General features: G+C 43.0%; 1 protein-coding gene across 1 annotated transcript in view; it reads right to left on the bottom strand.

Annotated features, from left to right (window-relative positions):
* Positions 1 to 21,723, bottom strand: part of SACM1L (SAC1 like phosphatidylinositide phosphatase) — a 267,712-nt gene that overhangs the window by 162,170 nt on the left and 83,819 nt on the right. Inside the window, exons 7-9 of the mRNA XM_082257843.1 lie at positions 21,334 to 21,367; positions 12,172 to 12,273; positions 4,491 to 4,576 (exon numbers count right to left, since the gene is read on the bottom strand). Coding sequence (XP_082113969.1) covers positions 4,491 to 4,576; positions 12,172 to 12,273; positions 21,334 to 21,367 — 222 coding nt within the window. The remainder of the gene's footprint in view (positions 1 to 4,490; positions 4,577 to 12,171; positions 12,274 to 21,333; positions 21,368 to 21,723) is intronic.

Here is a 21,723-nt window from a genome sequence, read left to right as displayed (position 1 = left end):
TTCTAGGGGAAGTTCTGTACACCAAGTGTGTACACAATGCCTCTAGGTTGCCATATTGCATTGAATTTTACAGATAATTACAGCACTGCAGATTGAAAAGGAAAGGTAATTTTTCCTAAGTACATAATGCCATTTTTTTTTATATAATATATTTTTTCCCCACGGAAGCAGAGTTAACCTTTAAAGTGTTACTAAACCAACAGTAAAATCAGTCTGTATATACAGTAAAGCATGCTTGTTATACTCACTGTGGAACCTAAGGGGTTAATCCTCAGCATTTTGTAAAAAGGCTGTTTGATCTTGTATACACAGAGCCTTTGGAGTCAGGCTGCACATGCTCAGTTTGGTGTGTATTGCTAGAGAGGTTTTTAATTTTCTTGAGAGTGCATGTGATCAGCACAGGGTCAATTAGCCCTATCCAGACACTATCCTATCTTCATCCTGATAGGACAGCTCAGTGCAGTATGAAAACTCCTCCTACAAGATTTAACCTGACACAAGACTGCTATACACTGCTGAGGAGAAAAGATATTTAGCAGTTTATATTTACTAAAATAATTGCATTTCCATGTTCTGTGTACTGTCGCAGAACAGATAATAGTGAATGCAGGCTCCTGGGTTTAGTAACACTTTAAGAAGTTATTAAATAATAACTCATTAATTTAATATTATTACAAAGACAATATAATGCCAATTTTTTTTTACAAAGCAACTATTGTAAAATAAAATTGTAGTCATTAAAATATTTGCTGCACAGTGTTCTATACAGGGACATATAAACTCTAACATATTTCTGCCTACAGGAGGACTGGGCACTGGCAAACAAAACAACTGTAGGCCAGCTCAGGATAACCCCATCTCCTACCAACATGCATTAGTTTTGCAGCAAAGCGGTACAGAGCATGCATATAAAACACAGGAGAGAGACATGTGTTCCTCAATGCGGGGGTCCCCAACCACCGGGCCATGGACCGATGCCAGGCTGCAGCCGGGCCGCAAAGGCTGCACTGTCACAGGTGCAGTGGGTGGCAGGCAGAATGATGCCATATCTCAATGCTCACCTCGCATCAAAGCTGTTTCACCCTCACAGCCATGATGAAGGCTGCTCTGTTATGTGCAGCCACAGGCTAGCAGAGAGATCTCTCACTGCCCCCCCCCCCCCCACTCGGGGATCCAGCCAATGCGCATGTGCCAGTTTACCCTTGAATGCTGCAATGCTGGGCTGAGACTCCCATAAGCCTCTTGCTCTTCTGTCACTGTTGCCTGCCACAAAATTGCCTTTACATTTAAAAAGTGACAAGATGCATCTGGTATTATTTGGTGGTAGGCAACAGTGGGAAGTTTCAGCGGGTGGCAGGATAGTGACAATCCACATATGGTGGCAGGCAACCTGGCAAGTGACAAGCTGCATCTGGTGGCAGGCAACGCGGCAAGTGACAAGCTGCATCTGAAGGCAGGTGACATGACAAGCTGCATCTGGTGGCAGGCGACAGTGGCAAGTGACCCGCTCAGGGCTCCCACTGATTCAGCATTATGGCAAGTTGAACTATTTTATTTTACAATAAAATGTAATAATAAAAGTAATGCGCTTCAATCATTCTGACACCATATCAACCATGGTGCTGTGATGATGGAAGCACCAACCCCAGCCATTGCCCAAACAAGTTGCCAGCGTAAAACCACTGACCATTGATAGTGTTGAAAGCCAAACGCTGGTACAGACTCAGCTGCAGGAAGGAGAGGATACATCGCACAGAAAAGCTTATGGGGAGGAAGCCATTAGACTCACAACAAAGTGCAGTATGCCTTCCACATCTGATGAAAAACCTTGCAGGAAGTAGACTTGCTTGATTTTTGAGCAACATAGGAATCCCCGACTCTGGGATACTTCTGCTCCTCAGAACCTGGTTTTAACAGGCATACCATTAAAGCCAGCGACTGAAGTGCTGGATGGTAAATGGCACCTTGGGACAGAAGATCTTGACAATGTGGCAGTGCCCATGGAGTGTCTGCCAGGTGTCTTACTAGGCTGGTGTACCATATCTGCTTGAGCCAGTTCAGAGCAGTGAGTAACACTGGAATGCCAACCATCTAAATCCAGATGGGGCAGAGGTTTCAGAGGACGAAAAACGCACATATCAGGCAGCCACCAGAGCATCCATTGTTTCTGCTAGAGAATCCTGTACCAGGACACAAACCCATTTCGTTTTGTTGTTGAATCTGAAGGCCAGGAGATCCACATCTGACATCCCCCACTTGCAACACCGCTGGATATATGACCAAGTCCAGGCACTGCTGGCTGAGTATATTTTCTGCCAATGATCGTGCCCTATGCATGCACATGTGCCGACATGAGACACATGCTAGAGATGAGGCAGAGGCCTCTAACAAACTGTTACATATAAAATGTAATGCTACGCCAATAAAGTCACAGTTAGGATCAAGTGAAAGGCAGGACCTGCCATTGATGAAAGAGCCATAGAAAGGCCTTCAAACCACTTTTACGTTGGATCTTTAAACACAAGTACGTCCTCGATGGAATAGTAAGCATATTGTTAAGGCAGAACATGGTCGAAACCATCATGAGAATGGATCACGTCTGTACAAAATTCTAATAAAATGGATGCAAGGTGCTTGGGGGGAGCAAACAACGGCTTTCAATCTCCTTAGAGACATCGTTGAAAAGGAACTGCAAAGAGATAATATTTGTGCTGTAGGAGTTGTAAACATCCCAAGACTAAAAACAGCACTGGTAAAAGCAACAGACTTCTAGTTTTAGAGTGGTGCATACTGAATTACTGAAGTAATAGCAGGGGCAGGGAGGAGGGTCAGGGGCAAGCTATTTGTAAGAACTTGGCGACTCAGAATCGGGCAGTAAAAGTCAGCCCTTCCTTCACCTCCATGGCAGATTACCAGTATAAGCAACAGCTAGTTTAAACCAACTGTATTTCTATACATATATTTCTATACATACATTATTGTATCCTATATTTGAGTTTTTTTTTGTGAATACTCAGTACGCATCATTGTATCTTCTACTTGACATATTTTGAGAATATTCTGTGGGCACTTGAAATGATTACTCTATATATGTTGTAAGAAATCGATTTTTCATGGTTATCTGTTGCATGCCTTTAAATAAAAAAAAAATATTAAAATCAGGCAGCCTCCACAGCTAACAGCTGAGAACCCGCTAAAGGGAGTGAGCAAATCCGATATAGAATCCTCTGGGGAGGGCACGGGAACATGCTTGTGGCCTCTGCGATCAGAGTCAACAAATAACTATTGGGGTTTAGGTCATAAAGTCTAGAATAACTGTAGAACAAAACCTCAGCCAAAAGGGCAGAGAATCCAGCAACACCTGATGGAGTTAAAGAGGACTCTAAGGGTGGAATAGACACAAAGAGCAGAGGGCAACATGACTCCAGGATGTAGACATCAGGACCTTCAGTACATGCATTGCAAACAGAGCTGGGGGCATCCGTTACAGTGGGACTTTCCCCTTCATGTCTAGCATTAGGCATGCTGTGACCGAATGGCAATAAGGCAACATATGGGCTCAGGGTAACAGGCAAGGCCTCAAGTACCAAAAAAAACCCTGACAACTAGTAGCAGGTGAGGGTTGGATAGCTAGAAGTGATCAAAGTCACTGTAGGCAGGCAGCAGGAATGAACTGTCAATTGAAACTCCATGTTACATTATGCAAAAGAAGCAGCAGTGGTAAGGTGCTGTTTGACACTGTATAGTAGGAAAGTGAGTGAAGAGCGGATGACGTCAGTCCTCAGACCCATAGTATTAGCCCCTCTCACATCAAAAACTGCAGGGCATGAGGAATAATGGCACACAGTGACCTTTACAGGTATCTCCCAGTGCTCTACTGGACCAATCTTCTCAATAAGTTTGAGTTTGCAAAGACATTGCATGTGCAGAAGGAAATGTCAGTGGCTCTGGACCTGGAAATTGATCTACTGTAAAATTTTACCAGAAAAAAAAAGTCTAAAGGGCATGCAGAAAATTAGGAAAAAGGTGTGCTATCAGGAGCGGGAGAGTCCCGCTGTCAGAATACAATGTCCCATTGATGGGTTCCTCCATCCACCTTGCTTATGTAAATGGAGGAATGGGTTTATCTTTTGTCGCTTAGCCAGCTTTAGGAGCTTTGCACTTTTTTCAATGCTGATCCAGATAATGAACCTGCCTTTAACGAGGTTGATAGCTGGTGTCTCTGCTTTTGACCAGATGCAAAATGGTCCAGGTAATCTAAATAGTTACACTTTTGATATATTAAACTATAAAAAAAATCTTTGTCAGTCTGAAAATGATATTGCTTTTAGTGCTTTCTATCTTGTCATTCTCCTGTTTCTGTTGCTTCTGCACTCTCTTTTAACAGACTTTTCTTCTATAATGGCTTGATATCAACTATAAATAGCATGTCCTATTACAAAATATTTACAACCTGTGTGCAGAAAACATAAAAACGAATAAAAACTTACTTGAACAAATGAAGCTTTTCCTCCATTGAAATGCACAATTTGTTCAGTTTCAACAAAATTTGCAGCATGACCTTCTGAGTCAATACCTACATTTTTTTTTAAATAAAAAAATAAATAAATAAAACCATACATACGCACATGGCATAGAAAAATACAACCCCCCCCCCCAAATATATATATATTAAAAATGTAAATAAATAAATTATTCCAGTCTTCTACAGAGCAGGAGGCCTGACACGTTCACACATTATGGCTAAAGTGGTAAATATAGGTATATTCCCATGGGCAATAGGTTTAAAAGGCTCACATTCAAAAGATACAATGGCTATAAATAATAAGAAAAGAGCATTTAAAATATAAAACTACGTAAATGTATTATGTGATAGACCAACACAAAGTGGCACATCATTTTTACATATAGTTACATAGTCAGGTTAAAAAAAAAAAAAAAAGACTCTTGTCCATCTAGTTCAACCAATAAAAAACAAAATGTATCATACAATCCCATATACATAGTCCTATACCCACAGATGATCCAGAGGAACGCAAAAACCCCCAGCAAAGCATGATCCAATTTGCTACAGCAAGGGAAAAAATGGATCCCCCCGAAAGGCAAATCAGATTTTCTTTGGATCAACTTTAACTATAGAGGTTAGTACCCAGTTATATTATGTACATTAAGGAAAGATTCCAGGCCTTTTTTAAAGCAATCTACTAAGCTGGCCAGAACCACCTCTGGAGGGAGTCTATTCCACATTTTCCCAGCTCTTACTGTGAAGAAACCTTTCCGTATTTGGAGATTAAATCTGTTTTCCTCTAGACATAAAGAGTGCTCCCTTTGTCCTCTGTGATGACCTTAAAGTGAATAATTCAACACCAAGTTAACTATATGGACCCCTTATGTATTTGTACACGTTGATCATATCCCCCCTTAATCTCCCCTTCTCAAGAGAGAATTCGTTCAGTTCCTGTAACCTTTCCCCATAGCAGAGCTCCTCCATGCCTCTTTTTCAGTTTGGTTGCCCTTCACTGCACTTTCTCCAGTTTCCCGATATCCTTTTTGAGAACTGGTGCCCAAAACTGAACTGCGATTGTGATGTGGAAGGAAAATGATAAATGGTTTTCAACATTTTTTACAAATCAATATCTGAAAAATGTGGTGTGAATTTCTATTCAGCCCCCTTTACTCTGATACCCCTAACTTAAATTGAGTGAAACCAATTGCCTTCAGAAGTCACCAAATTTGTAAATAGAGTCCACCTGTGTGTAATTTATTCCCAGTATAAATACCACTGTTCTGTGAAGCCCTCAGAGGTTTGTTAGTGAACAAACAGCAACACGAAGGCCAAGGAACACACCAGACAGTTCAGGGATAAGGTTGTGGAGAAGTTTAAAGCAGGGTTAGGTTATAAAAAAAATTTCCCAAGCTTTAAACATCTCACGGAGCACTGTTCAATCAATCATACAAAAACATGAAAGAGTATGGCACCACTGCAAACCTAACAAAACATGGCCGTTCACCTAAACTGACAGGCCGGGAAAGGAGAGCATTATTCAGAGAAGCAGCCAAGAGGCCCATGGTAACTCTGGAGGAGCTGAAGGGATCCACAGCTCAGATGGGAGAATCTGTCCACAGGACAACTTATAGCCGTGCACCCCACAAATCTGGCCTTTATGGAACAGTAGCAAGAAGAAAACCATTGCTGAAAGAAAGCCATAAGAAGTGTCATTTGCAGTTTGCAAGAAGCCATGTGCAGGACAGAGCAAATATGTGGAAGAAGGTGCTTTGGTCAGATTAGACTAAAATTTAACATTTTGGCCTAAAAGCAAAAACGCTATGTGTGGCGGAAAACGAACACTGCACATAACCCTGAACACACCATCCCCACCATGAAACATGGTGCTGGCAGCATCATGTTTTGGGGATGCTTCTCTTCAGCAGGGACAGGGAAGCTGGTAAGAGTTGATGGGAAGATGGATGAATGAAAAAAAAATATATATCTTAAGCTTTATAACCTAACCCTGCTAACTTCTCCACAACTTTATCCCTGACCTGTCTGGTGTGTTCATTTGGTCTAAATGATGCTGTTTGTTCACTAAGGTTCTCTAATAAACCTCTGAGGGCTTCACAGAACAGCTGCATTTATACTGAGAATGAATTACACACAGGTGGACTCTATTTACTAATTAGGTGACTTCTGAAGGCAACTGGTTCACTAGATTTTAGTTCAGGGTATCAGCGTAAAGGGGGTGGAATACAAATATTTGCAAAAAAAAGTTGAAACCCATTTAACATTTTTCTTCCACTTTACACTTCTGTGCCACTTTGCGTTGGGTCTATCACATAAAATCCCAATCAATTATGTTAACATTTTTGGTTGTAACATGACAAAATGTGGAAAATTTCAAGGGGTATGAATACTTTTTCAAGGCACTGTACATGTCCTAATGGTTCCTCTGTGATTATTCTCAATGTGTCCTGAAGAAATTAATCGAGAAACGTGTTGACCTATGAGGACTTCTCTCCACAAGGCTACTGATTTTATTATAATCAAAAAGTAGAGTACCATATATTAATTGAAAACCATATACAGTACTTGCACTTATTTTTAAGACCTATCTTATATAAAAAAAAGGGGGGGGAGTGTTTATCTAGTAGTTTATTTGATTCTGTAGTTATTCATGTTTATTGGAGAGTATCTGCTCCCCTATTTACGCCTCTATCTGGATGTTCTATTTGAATAAATGACTAAATCAACCAGACCCTCCAGTCTCTGCATCTATGCAGAGATGGGAACGGGATCTAGGCCTTCAATTTACCCCGGAACAGTGGTCCCGTGCTCTCACCTCTACCTACCAATACTCTAACTGCACGTCACACTGGGAAATGATGTTGAAAATCACTAACAGGTGGTACTATACCCCACACAGGTTGGCAAAAGTTTTCCCCTCACTCCCTGACCTTTGTTGGAGGGAGTGTGGCTATAAGGGAACACTTGCCCATATACTCTGGGAATGCCCTTCGTTGACCAGTTATTGGAATAGGATATTCAGGTGTATTGCGGAATGTACGGGTATACTGCATCCCCCCAAAAAGGAATTAGCTTTGTTGAATCTAGGCATAGAAGTTTACCCTGTCTACTATAGACAGATGGTTCTTCACATACTATTGGCCTCTAGGACACTAATTCTGCGCAGATGGCGGACTCTAGACATACCTAACTTCTCCGAAGTAGTCAAAACCGTTGATAATTACATCTTGGAAAGATCCCGGTCGTTCAACTCCCTCTCATTTTCGAAGTTCAGGAAAGCGTGGCAATATTGGAAGTATTCTCCCTGAATGTGATTGGATGTTATGCGGGGGGGGGGGCGCTATCCTCACGGCTATTATGTTCCCATTGGGAGCTGTGGGAGTAGTTGCCTCGCCCTCTTCCTATCCACCCCTCAGAGCAGACTCTTTGTTTGGCCTGATATTGTCCAGATTGTTATGAGCCACGGTACCTGTAGCGCGTTAATAATGCATATAGACCGGTTTTGGGTTTTTCTTGTTAACTGTTTAGCTGCCTACTTCTGTATATCTGTCGGAACACCCCCATCCCCTCTCTTTATCCCCCCCCCCCCCCTCATTGTATTTACATGCTGTTTTACTGTACACGATGCACTGACTGTGTATTTCCTTGTATGTTGTTAAAATTTTCAATAAAAAACAATATATTCAAAAAATAAATGACTAAATCCTTGCATGGAAATCCTTGTTTTTCTAATGCCACAGGAGGTCCTTGGATGATTCCAGAAGCTTTGCTAAGCCATCATCCTAGTATAGTACACTTCTCTACTCCTGTTCAAGGTTTAAAGAGACTCCTGTGAAAGTTCCTGGGAATGCCAGGAGGAAGAGCCATGATGCCAACCCAAGGGCTGAATGTTCCAGTGGGGGAGAGAGAGAGAGAGACTGAGAGCGAGAGACAGAGAGAGGGAGAGAGAGATTGAGATTTCTGTTGGCTCTATGGCAAGGTATAGAATCCTCAGGCGTTGTAAAGGTTTAGGAAATTAACCGAAGGACTGAAATAATGAGGACTTTGTACAACCTGAAAATTTATGGACATATACAAGGCTCAATACAAAAGAGACTTTTCGGTTCTTTTCTATTTTTGCTGAAGATTACTTTATTAATTTAAGGACTGTCACGTTCTTCTTATTTTTCATGAACATTTGCTATACATTTGAGATGACAGTTGAAATGACCCTTATTGATATATCATATGTATATATCATATGTAATTTGAATGTGTCTATTGGTTTTATAGTTACAGTATCTCACAAAAGTGAGTACATCCTTCACATTTTTGTAAATATATTATATCTTCTCATGTGACAACGCTGAAGGAATGACACTTTGCTACAATGTAAAGTAGTGAGTGTACAGCTTGTATAACAGTGTAAATTTGCTGTCCACTCAATATAACTCAACACACAGCCATTAATGACTAAACCGCTGGCAACAAACGTGAGTACACCCCTAAGAGAAAATGTCCAAATTGGGCCCAATTAGCCATTTTTCCTCCCTGGTGTCATGTGACTCAGTGTTACAAGGTCTCAGGTGTGAATGGGGACAGGTGTGTTAAATCTGGTGTTATCGCTCTCATATTGGTTACTGGAGGTTCAACATGGCATTTCTCGGCAAAGAACTCTGAGGATCTGAAAAAAAAGAATTGCTGCTCTACATAAAGATGGCCTAGCCCTAGGCTATAAAAAAATTGTCAAACCCTAATCTCCATACAACCTGTCTAACTATCCCCAATGCATAGTGCCACTGTGGCACATGAGACTACCTCTGTTTAATTTCTTCTAGCTTAGGTTCTTGACTCATGCTTTCACCCACATAATAGCTGTGGCTCGACCAGTGATATATGTTATCTACATTAATTGTATCCCCTCAAACCCGAGTTTGAGTATAGCCAAGTGTGTTGTTCCTTGTGCTGTCCTCCTTTATGCATATTTTCCTGTTTTCTGTATTGTTATAAACACTGCATATTCTTTTTTGTTTCTCTCAATAAAATGTTTATGGAAAAAAAAAAAAAAAATGGTCAAGACACTGAAACTGAGCTGCAGCACGGTGACCAAGACCATACAGCAGTTTAACAGGTCAGGTTCCACAAAGAACAGGCCTTGCCATGGTCGACCAAATGGTCATATCCAGAGGTTGTCCAGAAATTGACGTATGAGTGCTGCCAGCATTGCTGCAGAGGTTGAAGGTGTGTGGGGGGGGGGGGGGGGTTGCCAAAAGAACGCCTCTTCTAAAGATGATGCACAAGAAAGCCCGCAAACAGTTTGCTGAAGACAAGCAGTCTAAGGACATGCATTACTGGAACCACGTCCTGTGGTCTGATGAAACCAAGATACAGTTATTTGGTTCAGATGGTGTCAAGCGTGTGTGGCGGCAACCAGGTGAGGAGTACAAAGATGTGTGTGTCTTGGGTACAGTCAAGCATGGTGGTGGGATTGTCATGGTCTGGGACTGGGACTGCATGAGTGCTGCCGGCAATAGGGAGCTACAGTTCATTGAGGGAACCATGAATGCCAACATGTACTGTGACATATTGAAGCAGAGCATGATCCCCTACCTTCCGAGACTGGGCCGCAGGGCAGTATTCCAACATGAGAAAAAACCAAAAACCTCCAAAATGACCACTGCCTTGTTAAAGAAGCTGAGGGAAAAGGTGATGGACATTGCCAAGCATGAGCATGGAGGAGTGGAAGAGGACTCCAGTTGAAACCTGTGAAGCTCTAGTGAACTCCATGCCAAAGAGGGTTAAGGCAGTGCAGGAAAATAATGGTGGCCACACAAAATATTGACACTTTGGGCCCAATTTGGACATTTTGACTTAGGGGTGTACTCACTTTTGTTGCCAGCAGTTTAGCCATTAATGGCTGTGTGTTGAGTTATTTTGAGGGGATAGCAAATTTACACTGTTATACAAGCCGTACACTCACTAATTTACATTGTAGCAAAGTGTCATTTCTTCAGTGTTGTCACATGAAAAGGTATAATAAAATATTTTCAAAAATGTGAGGGGTGTACTCACTTTTGTGAGATACTGTATATACATGCTTACAAGGGTGATTTATGTTGGAGAAAGGATTCATAAATTGTCACGTTGTGACAAACAGGGAGGTTCTAAGGATGGGCTCCTTAAACATTTCTATTGGTGTAATGTTGTAAACATTGCTCGGTCATATCCTGATAATATATTGTACTTAGGATACTGAACCAGGAAATAAAAGATGAATGATGCATTATTCTTTGGCCATGTTTTGACTTCGGTCCTACATTGCTCCTCGCAGAGCTCTGCGTGTGTCTGGGAGTGTGGAATGGAGAATGCCAGCACAGGTTAGTATAGGAGTAATAGAATAGGGAGTACATCCTTAATGATAGACAGGTGTGATTAACTTGTTGTAAGTCGGGTTGTAGCATCCTTTCAGTCTATATACGATTCTATGAATTGTTTGTAATAAAATGTTACTGTTTTTATACATTATATTGAGCCCCCGTTCACACTGGGGCGGTGCTACTTCGCCGGGCGACCTCACAGGTCGTGGCGCGCTGCTCGCCCCGCGACCTCGGAGCGGCCGGCACGGACTTCATAACATTGAAGTCTATGCAGGTCGCTCCGGGTCGCCCCAAAGAAGCTCCGGACCCTTTTTCTAAGTCGGAGCGACTTGTGTCGCTCCTATTAGAACGGGTCCATAGCTTCTGTATGGCAGGCGACCTACGGCGATCTGTCAGGGGACCAGGTCGCCTGACAGGTCGCCCCAGTGTGAATGGGGGCTAAGTGTTCCCTTCTGTGCCAGTAAAGCCTGACTACATTTTTCTATTGAGTTTGATATACATAACAGATGTGGCTCTATACTGGTCTTATTGGACTGTTGTGACAGAAATGGGGAAATTTTCTAATAGATCCTTAACTATAAAATCCTAAAAGGTGTCCTAATTTACACACTCAATAAAAAGTTTTGTCTGGACTTCCACTTCACTGTTAAATCTTGAATTACAAAAGCATCCAAAAACTATGGTCTAAGATACACAGCAATTTAAAGGGTAACTCCACTTTCGTGGGAAAAAAATGGCAAGTAAGAAAAATAATATAATATATAATAATATAGCATATATAATTGCTACACAAGCCATATTTGGCTTGGAGCTATTAACTTCTGGGGACATAAAAATACTTGTCCACATAGCTGGCCGGGAGGGCACACACAAAGGTGGCTCCAGAGAGGGGGATTTCTACAAAGGACTGGAAAGCAGGCATGACAAGTGAAGAAAAATGAACCTGAAAACAAGATAAGTGCCGTGGTCTTCATCACTATGTTTTTTTACATGTAATTAGGGTGTAATATCACTTTAGTTGCTGCAAAATGCAGCTTTTTACCTTACACCACAGGAAGTACTTTCACAAGTTTCAAGGCTTCAAAAAACAAAAAGAAATAGCATTTGAAAAATCTAGACCTAAAACAAAATATACAAATGGTAAAAATGTCCTATTGGTGCAGGGATCAAAGCAAGTTAAAACACTAATACAATTTTTCTACAGTGCACAAACATCACATACGTTAAATACATACGAACGCTTTTATTTAGCCCCTTGTTTTTCCAATTTTTGAAGAAAATAAATTACGATACCTCTAACATAGTATCGTACACCAGCTCGAAAACAACTTCTCCGTGAGATAAGAATCCAGTCAAAGTATTTTCCATTAACAGAACAGGAATGTATTGCTATAACTGAAGAGATGTTAAGGAAGACAAAAATCACAATTTTCTGTGGATATTCAGACCTTAAAAGAACTAAAACATCAAAAAGCAGATCTGTAGAAAATGAAAGGTTTAATCCTGTATATGTGACATACAATGAGGCTGCAAAAAACCTGTTCCAGCTCCTGACAGCCCATTCTGAGATTTTAAACATTTCAAGATAAAATTCTAAATGTGTGATAAGGGGTACATAATGTTACATGAGTATTTTTACACATGGGGCAAAGGTTATTTTATATAAACCAGATGGATCACTTTGTGGAAGCCAGCAAAGCAATTAGGTCATGGGTGCTAGAATATGAAATGCCTGGTGCGGAGTAAGGATGAGCAAACTTGGCTGGGTTTTGCGCTCATTATTATTATTGAGAATTAAAGCGGAGTTCCACCCTAAAAAAAAAAAAAAAAAAAAACTTTGCAGCATCAGGTAGAGTAAAAAAAAAAAAAACCTAAAAAAGAATTGGATAGTAAATATATATTTTTTTTGTTTCACTTGCCTTATTTTTAATGAAAATTAACTTACCTTCCTTCCTCTCCCTCCTTATGCGGCCGCAGCCCCAAACGTCACTTCCTACTTTGCATTGCGTCCTGGGAGATGAGCGTCATCAATCCCAGGATGCAATGGGAATGGCCGGCTGCTACTCTAATTGTCGATCGCAATCTAGAGCGCGTGCGCAAGATTGCGATCGGCATTCTGGGTAGCTGAAACCAGGAAGAAGGAAACAGCGGGGGACACAGTGGCTTCAGACGCCCACACCAGAGATGGCCGCGCTCTTCAATCAATTTTTAAGGTAAGATTTTATTTATGTGCATTTACTGTACACTATTGTAATTGGGGTTAGTTTAGGATTAGAGGGGTATATTTAGCTAAAAAAATGTGTATGTGGCCGGAAAGAGTTCATAACTGTCTGCACAAACTGGGTCTAAGAAGGTATGTCATTGGATATAGCAGAATTTGAAACGGATTAGTAAGAAGACACATTTCTAAAGCCTATATACTCTCTGCTGCATCTGTTGTGAAGTTTTCCCTATGCCTCTGTAAGCACAAGCTCTTTGTCTGCACTCTGAGATCTGAGATTACTACCCGAGTGTCTGGGAGTACCTAGTACTACCCGAGTGTCTGGGAGTACCTAGTACTACCCGAGTGTCTGGGAGTACCTAGTACTACCCGAGAGTCTGGAAATACCTATTACTACCTAGGTGTCTGGAAATACCTATGAATACCTGCGAGTGTCTGGGAGTACCTGCAAGTGTCTGGGAGTACCTGCGAGTGTCTGGGAGTGTAGCAGCGTACCAGAGGGTAAGAAAGTAGCGTTAGGAAGCTAGAAAACAGCCACACAGTAAAGACTTAAATTACTGAATCCCCATTAGATTAGATTAGTAGGTACAATGCCCAGCGGGTGTGGAGATGCGATTCGGTATACATCTTGTGATATGTATGCGTTCCTCGATCATGAGATCAAGGGCGAATACAAATGCACGAAATGTAAGCACGTTGCTTCCCTGGAAGCTCAGGTCCTGAATCTAGGGAAGCAGCTGGCAACACTGAGACGAATGTCCATAACGGAGGAGAGCTGGGATCGTACCCGACAGGTGCAGGCAGGGGCCTGCACAGAGGAGGGTGGAGTAACGGAGGTGCAGGCATCAGAGCAGAGTAGATGGGTGACAGTTAGGAAGGGAAGAGGGGAAAAAAGGCAAGGAGGCCGGTCCTGGGCTGGAACACCCCAATAAATACGCCCCGTTGCGTGATGTTGGGTAAACCAGTCAGGGACCAGCATTGCTGGAGCAGAGCGACGCCCCTAGCTGCCAGGGGAAGAACTCCTCCAGTGAGGCCGGGAGAAAGGGAAAGGAAAGACAGGTGCTGGTGGTAGGGGACTCAATCATTAGAAGGGCAGACAGTGCAATCTGTCACAAAGACCGTGGGCGCTGAACAGTCTGTTTACCGGGCGCTCGGGTTCGGCGCATCGCGGATCAGGTGGACAGATTACTGGGTGGGGCTGGGGAAGACCCAGCTGTCATGGTACACGTGAGTACCAATGACCAAGGCAGAGGAAGATGGAGAGTCCTAAACGATTTCAGGGACTTAGGCGATAAGTTGAGGAGTAGGACCTCCAAGGTAGCATTTTCAGAAATACTACCTGTACCTCAAGCCACACCAGAGAGGCAGCGGGAGATTAGGGAAGTTAACAAGTGGCTGTGGAGCTGGTGTAGTAAGGAGGGTTTTGGGTTCCTGGAGAACTGGGCCGACTTGTCAGTCGGCCACCATCTCTTTGGTAGGGACGGATTGCACCTAAATGGGGAGGGTGCAGCCGTACTAGGTGAGAGGATGGCCGTAAAGTTAGAGGGGCTTTTAAATTAGGTGATGGGGGGGAGGGTACAGTTGTAGAATTAGCCAGCGGGGAGCAAGATTCAGAGGGCACAAATGGGGACATTAGTGGTAGGGTGTTTAGAGTACCTGAGTCCAAGGTGGGTATGGGGAAAAATCACAAGAGCAGCCTAAAAACAACATCAAACTAGGATATATGCAACCCGTCAAAATTACGAGGTTTGTATACCAATGCCAGAAGCCTGGCCAACAAGATGGGAGAGCTGGAGCTGCTGATGTTTGAGGAGGACTTAGATTTTGTGGGGATAACAGAAACTTGGTTCGACAACTCTCATGACTGGATGGCGACCGTTCAGGGGTACTCCCTTTATCGTAGAGATAGAGAAGGTAAAAAAGGGGGAGGGGTATGTCTGTATATTAAGAACAGTGTACAGGTAAATATGAGGGATGATATTAATAATGGAGCTATGGACGAGGCAGAATCCATATGGGTAGAACTTAATGGGGAAGGCACTATAGGGAGGGTAATATTGTTATATGTTATAGGCCCCCCAACCAGAGGGAGGAGGGGGAGGCGGACCTCCTTTTACAGATAGGATTGGCAGCAAGGATGGGAAATGTCATTATAATGGGGGACTTTAATTATCCAGAAATAAACTGGGCAGAAGGAAACGCACATTCAGCCAAGGCTCGCCAGTTCCTAAATGTTTTGCAGGACAATTTCATGAGTCAGATGGTGAACGCACCGACAAGAAACAATGCAGTACTTGACCTACTGATTACCAACAATTCAGACCTGCTTACGGACATAGAAATACAGGGGAACTTGGGAAACAGTGACCATAGGTCAATTAGTTTCAGTATTAATCATAGTAACAGGAAACACAAGGGTAATATAAGGACATTGAATTTCAAAAAAGCCAATTCCCCAAAACTGCACTCTCTGCTAGAAAATATCATATGGGACAGAACCCTGGGAACAAAGAACAAGGAGCAAAAATGGGAGTGCTTCAAGAGCATACAAAACAAAGGAATTGGCCAGTGCATTCCAAAGGGAAATAAATTTAAAAGAGCAAAACTAAACCCTGGGTGGCTAAACTCCAACATAAAAATGCATATTAATACTAAAGAAAAGGCCTTCAAAAAATACAAGGCTGAGGGATCATGGGCAGCATTCAAGCATTACAAAGAGTGTAATAAGAAATGTAAAGGCGAAATCAGGGCGGCTAAAATAGAACACGAGAGACATATAGTGGAAGAGAGTAAAAAGAACCCCAAGAAATTCTTTAAGTATATAAACAGTTAGAAAGCGAGGCCAGAACACATTGGCCCCATAAAAGACGACAAGGGTAATTTGGCCACAAAGGACACGGAAATGGCGGCAGTGTTGAATAATTTCTTCTCTTCAGTCTTCACAAAAGAATCGGGGGGCTACACTAACCCAGCTTGTAATAAACTAAATAATACACCTCAGGAATGGAATTTACGTATGAAGCCAATTATGGGAGAAGGGTATCTGGATAATGTTTGTAATAAGATACTGAAAAGCCGTCCGGGCCCGGGCTTTGCCCGAGGCCATGGAGGTTAGGGAAGTGTGAAGTTCGGGTACAGAGATATTTGCTTCCAATGAGTCCAGTTTATCTGGGGGGGGGGGGATGGGCGAGAGGTTGGAGCTTGCCAAGTACTCGGACATGAGCGATTTCCTCACAGCAGGGTCAGGAATAGCCTTAGGAACTGCGTAAAGATTTTGGTAGAAAGTGTGGAACTCGGCCACGATGGAAGTGGAGTCATACACCAAGGAATCATCGGTACGTTTGATCTTGGGGACAAAGGAAGCTGATTTTTGTTGTTGCAGGGAGCGCGCCAATTGTCGACTGGGTTTATCCCCCTAGTCATAAACCCGTTGGGAGACCTTACGAAACATGGCTTTATTTTGTGAGTGAAAAAGGGCTTTAAGTTCAACGCGTGTCTGTGTTAATAGGTGTAGGGTAGAGGCAGCAAGGGAGGCTTTATGGGCACGTTCGAGGGATTGGATTTCTGCGATGAGGGCGGATTGACGCAAAGAGCGCTCCTTTTTTTTCTGGGAACCCAATTCCATGAGCTTACCCCGTATGCAAGCCTTTAGGGCATCCCAGCGTACGGCATGGCCAATGGCTGGCGAGGAGTTGTCAGAGAAAAATCTGGCAAGTTCCTCACCGATTGCCTGCTTATCCAATGGGTCCGTGAGCAAAGAATCATTGAGTTTCCAATTGGATCTCTTGTGTGGGAGGGAGGGGATTGTCATGACAAGACTGGGGAATCGTCCAAAATTGAGGATGTGGCGATAGTGGAGCAATCAACTAGTTCCACGTGGAAATGGTCCACTAGGAAATAGTCAAGTCTCGAGGAGGAGTTATGAGTCTTGGAAAAATATAAATAATCTCTATCTGATGGGTGAAGGGCACACCAGACATCAACTAGTTGGAATTAGTGAAAGAATTTGCGGACATAGTTAATGCGTTTGTGTGCTATATAGGACTTACCGGAGGAGGTGTCGAGAATTGAGTCTAAAGGGACATTGAAGTGACCTGCTACCACGGATATACCGGAGGCAAATTCATGAAACCTGCGAAGGGTGGATGTCAAAAAACTCACTTGATCCTGATTAGGAGCATAGATATTGGCAAATGAACAGGTGGTGCTGCCCAGGGTACCCTTCAAAAACAAAAACCTTCCATTATCATCTGCTATCATGTGCATTAGTTTAAAGGACGACCCCCTGGGAAACCCAATGGCGACTCCCTTAGAGTTACGAACATCAGAGAGTCCAAAGTACCAAAGGGGGTGGGTAGGGGTGGACAGCTTGAGGTTAGAGGAATGGGTAATGTGGGTTTCTTGAAGGAACACCACTTCTCCTTTTAAAGTGTCCAATTCCCTAAATAGACAATGGCGTTTAGCAGGGGTGTGGAGACCTCTCACATTATATGAGACATAGGTTACTGTCGCCATGGGGATCGCACAGGGTAAGGAAGCAGATCAACACGGGAGCCAGGAAACAACAACAGGGAGCAGGGACGGGGGGGGGGGGGGAGAAAGAGAGAGCAGGGGGAAAAGGGAGAGTCAGAGCAGGAAAAGAAAAAGAGGAGCAGGCGGAAAGGAAAGGCCGGCAAAGCGGCAGCATGACTGTGAGAAGACACTCACCAATTAGGGGAACGGAATTCCCCACCTACGATCCACCCGGAAGACCAGCTGTCCGGGAGGAAACGCAGGTGAAGAAGAGCCGAACACCGCTCAAAGATAGGGAGGGGGTGGTCACCAGGAGGGAGAGCCGAACCAAACCTAGATAGGTAAGGCACAGAACCCCCCCACGAGACCCCGCTAAAAGGACAGCAAACTAAAATTAAAACATGAAAAACAACCAGCAAAACAGTAGGAACTTAGTGAAACAAAGAAATTACACAAACCACTTAGGTCATGATCCACCAAAAAGACCCCAGGAAAAACAGGGTAAGACCCCCCAGGAAGTGGGAGGCATCGTAGGGGGATCAAATGTTAAGCTGCCAGAGTGGAAAGAAATGCAGTGGAAGGACCACTCTCTCAAGTTGATTTGCTTGAAGAATGGGAGCTGGCAGGAGATTTCTGTTTCTTGAAGAGCTTCTGCCAAGAGGCATCCACAGAGGCGGATAGAGCGGGTAAAGCATCTTCTTGCCAACCGGGAAGTTCAGGCGGCATTATGTTAAGGTCTAGGCAAAAATTCTCCAGATTTTCTGGGAATCTCAGTGTAGTGGAGCAGCCATCTCTGGTGGCAATTAGGCAGGATGGGAAGCCCCAGCAATATTGGATGGAGGTAGCCCGCATTTTTTTCTGTGAGAGGCTTCAGTGCTCTGCGGCGTTCCAGGATCTCCCGTGCCAGGTCAGGGAACAGGGAGAGATGTACCCCATCAAATTCTAGGGATTGCGCTTCCCGCGCTCTGCGCATGATAAGCTCCTTTTCAGGGTAGAGATTCGTCCGTACCGTCTGAGCAGCAAGAAGAGGCCCGTGATCTGTGGCGCGCTGGTGAGCCATGGTGGCCATACCCTTGGGTTAGTACCATTTACTCATCTGTGTTTATGTACTCTCAGAAATTTCAGATTCTGTTTCACAGCACTCACTAGTGGGGACGTTCAAGTATGCCATACATCCAGATTGATTCTGTGATTAAAATGGTGTCATCGTGTGGAGATGAGATGGGGCGGAGCGAATACAGCCAGGCGAGCAGCCTAGTCCCCCGGCGTCCTGGGAGTCCTCTGTTTCCGCAGTCAGAAAATGTTTAATGGAGCCAGAGGACGGCGTCTTCTGCGACAGGGACCTTCCGGTACGCTTCCCCATGGTGGGTGTTGAGATTGGCGGCGCTAGATATAAGCTGGAAGTGTAAAATAGCGGGGATCACGGAGGAGCTCCGGCAGCGTGTGTCCTCACAGTATCATGCGTAGGCCACGCCCCTAGTTGTTAATTAGTTAATGTTAATTAGATCACTGTCAGCTATTAGTTGCTAGATGTGGAATAGCATTATGTGTTATGTTGGCTGTCCCTTAGCTATGTCAATTATATTCCTGTTTGCACTGTTAGGGTCATGTGATCAAACTCTTATCTGATCTTTCATGGTATATATTCTGTGTGAATTTACAATAAACTGTTCCAGTATGCACCCAAGCTAGTTTTATCTAGTATTTTGGGTGAAATGCTGAAATACCTGGTTCCAGACTGTGGGAAGCTATATACCGACGGAGGAACCCAAGCTGGGTGCTGGACGTTCCGTCACACATAATATATACCCCATATTTTTGGTATGATATTCAAGATGATGTAATGCTGAGTAAATAGATACCAGACATGTCATTCTTTAACCACTTCTGGACCAGAAGGTTTTACCCCCTCAATGACCAGGCCATTTTTTGCGATACGGCACCGACTTAAACTGACAATTGCAATTCGACAATTGGTCATGCGACGCTGTACCCAAATAAAATTAATGTACTTTTTTTCCCCACAAATAGAGCTTTCTTTTAGTGGTATTTGATCACCTCTGCAATTTTTATTTTTTGCGCTATAAACAAAAAAAAAAAGCCACAATTCTGAAAAAACAAATATTTTTTTACTTTCTGCTAAATAACATTCCCAAATAAAAAAAAATTAAAAATCAAACTTCATTTTATCATTTAGGCAAATATGTATTCTGCTACATATTTTTGGTAAATAAAATCCCAATAAGAAGTGTATATTGATTGGTTTGCGCAACAGTTATCGCGGCTAAAAACTAGGGGAAAGATTTATGTCATTTTTATTACTAGTAATAGCGGTGATCAGTGATTTTTAGCGGGACTGCGACATTGCGGCAGACGGATTGGACGCCTAACTGACATTTCTTACACTTTTAGGGGGACTAGTGACATTACTACAGTAATCAGTGCTAAAAATATGCACTGTTACTGTACTAATGACACTGACAGGGAAGGGGTTAACACAAGGGGCGATCAAAGGGTTTAATGTGTCTTTCTAACTGTGTGGGGGATGGGCTTGCTGCATGAACACAGAGACCTGTGTTCCTAAATAGGAGGAACACAGGATCCATGTGTTCATTACCGACAGAACAGCAGTCTGCCATGTTTACAACAACAGCCCGCCGTTCTGTCTCCATGGACAACGATTCACGGGTGCCCGGCAGACATTGTGGCTGTCGGACCTGCTGATTGGCTCCCCCTGTAGCCAATTGGTGCGTGTGCACGCCCCCACTAGCGGTTCCACGAAGTGACATACAGGTACGTCGTTTCGCAGGACAGAGCCAAACTGCCGCCGTAAAACTACGCCGGCTGGTCGGCAAGTGGTCAAAATTGCATGCACTTGTGGAATGGCGCCAAACTACAGCACCTAAAAATCTCCATAGGTGACATTAAAAAAAATTAAAATATACAGAGTACCAGTTATTGCTCTCGTTCAGGCGCTCACGGCGATACTTCACATGCGTGGTGCAAACACTGTTTACATATGTAGGCGTGACCTACATATGTGTGCACTACTGTGTGCGGGGACAGGGACACTTACACTGTCCCTTTAAAGAAACATTTTTTGATCACTTTTATTGCTATTGCAAGGAATGTAAACATCCCTACGCAATAACAATATAGCATGACAGGTCCTCTTTATGGAGAGATCTGGGGGTATAAACTCCAAATGTCTTCTTTAACTTTAAAAGCAAAGGATAAAAAAAAATAATCTTTTGCTTTAAGGAGAAAAGAACAAAACATGTTTCCAAGGGCATTGAGATGAGCGTTGGCCATCTTACCATCACTTATCTCTATGGGAATACACTGCCATCGTCGGATGGTTCAGTTCCTGGGCTCAGCGATCAGTAACGTAAGCCCAGAAACCAGCAGGGAGGTGGGAGCCCCTCCTGCCACTTCTAAAACAGATTCTGTGGCAAATCCGCCACAGGGGTCTCTTTTTTCTGAAGGAGAATCACATAAGGGAAAAGAGAACACCGGGGTATGAAATCTAGCAGCCATAACCCCGGTATTTAACGTGAAAGTAACCATGTATTTTCCCAGTTGTGGTTTTATTTTCGCTTCCTGCCTGATTGTTCTGTAAAACAAAAAAAAAAAAAAAACAGAAAAATTGGCTATTTTTATATAATATCCAGTTAAGTGTTGTACCTGCTTTAGTAACACACAGGAAACATTTTAAAGGATACATCCATGAATAACTGGAACAGCAAATTTCTGGATCTTTGGATGAAAAAAGAAAGATGAAATTATTTCTGATTCATATTTTATATAACTTGCATATTGGCAAATAAGAATATGCTTTTCAAATGAAAAATCTTTATGTTTTGTCAATAAAATATGCAGCTGCTTAAGAAATAAAATGCAGGCACCCTCTATAATCCTCTCTCTGGCTGAATGTTGGGTGGTTCTGATACACAAAGCTCAAGCACTTCCTCACACATTCCTATTGGCCAGTGAGGCTGCCCTTCATAGTGATGAGCCAACAGGATGTTGTGGGTGGAAGAGTTTGGTGGAAAACTCTGGCACTAGCCAGAAGTGTTGTAGCATTTTCAATCAGAAAGGCCTGCAAATTGCCA

This window comes from Pelophylax lessonae, assembly GCF_965119305.1.
Source record: "Pelophylax lessonae genome assembly, chromosome: 5".
Lineage (NCBI taxonomy): Eukaryota > Metazoa > Chordata > Amphibia > Anura > Ranidae > Pelophylax > Pelophylax lessonae.
Note: the sequence above shows the minus strand (reverse complement) of the source record. Positions and strands in the feature narration are given on the sequence as shown.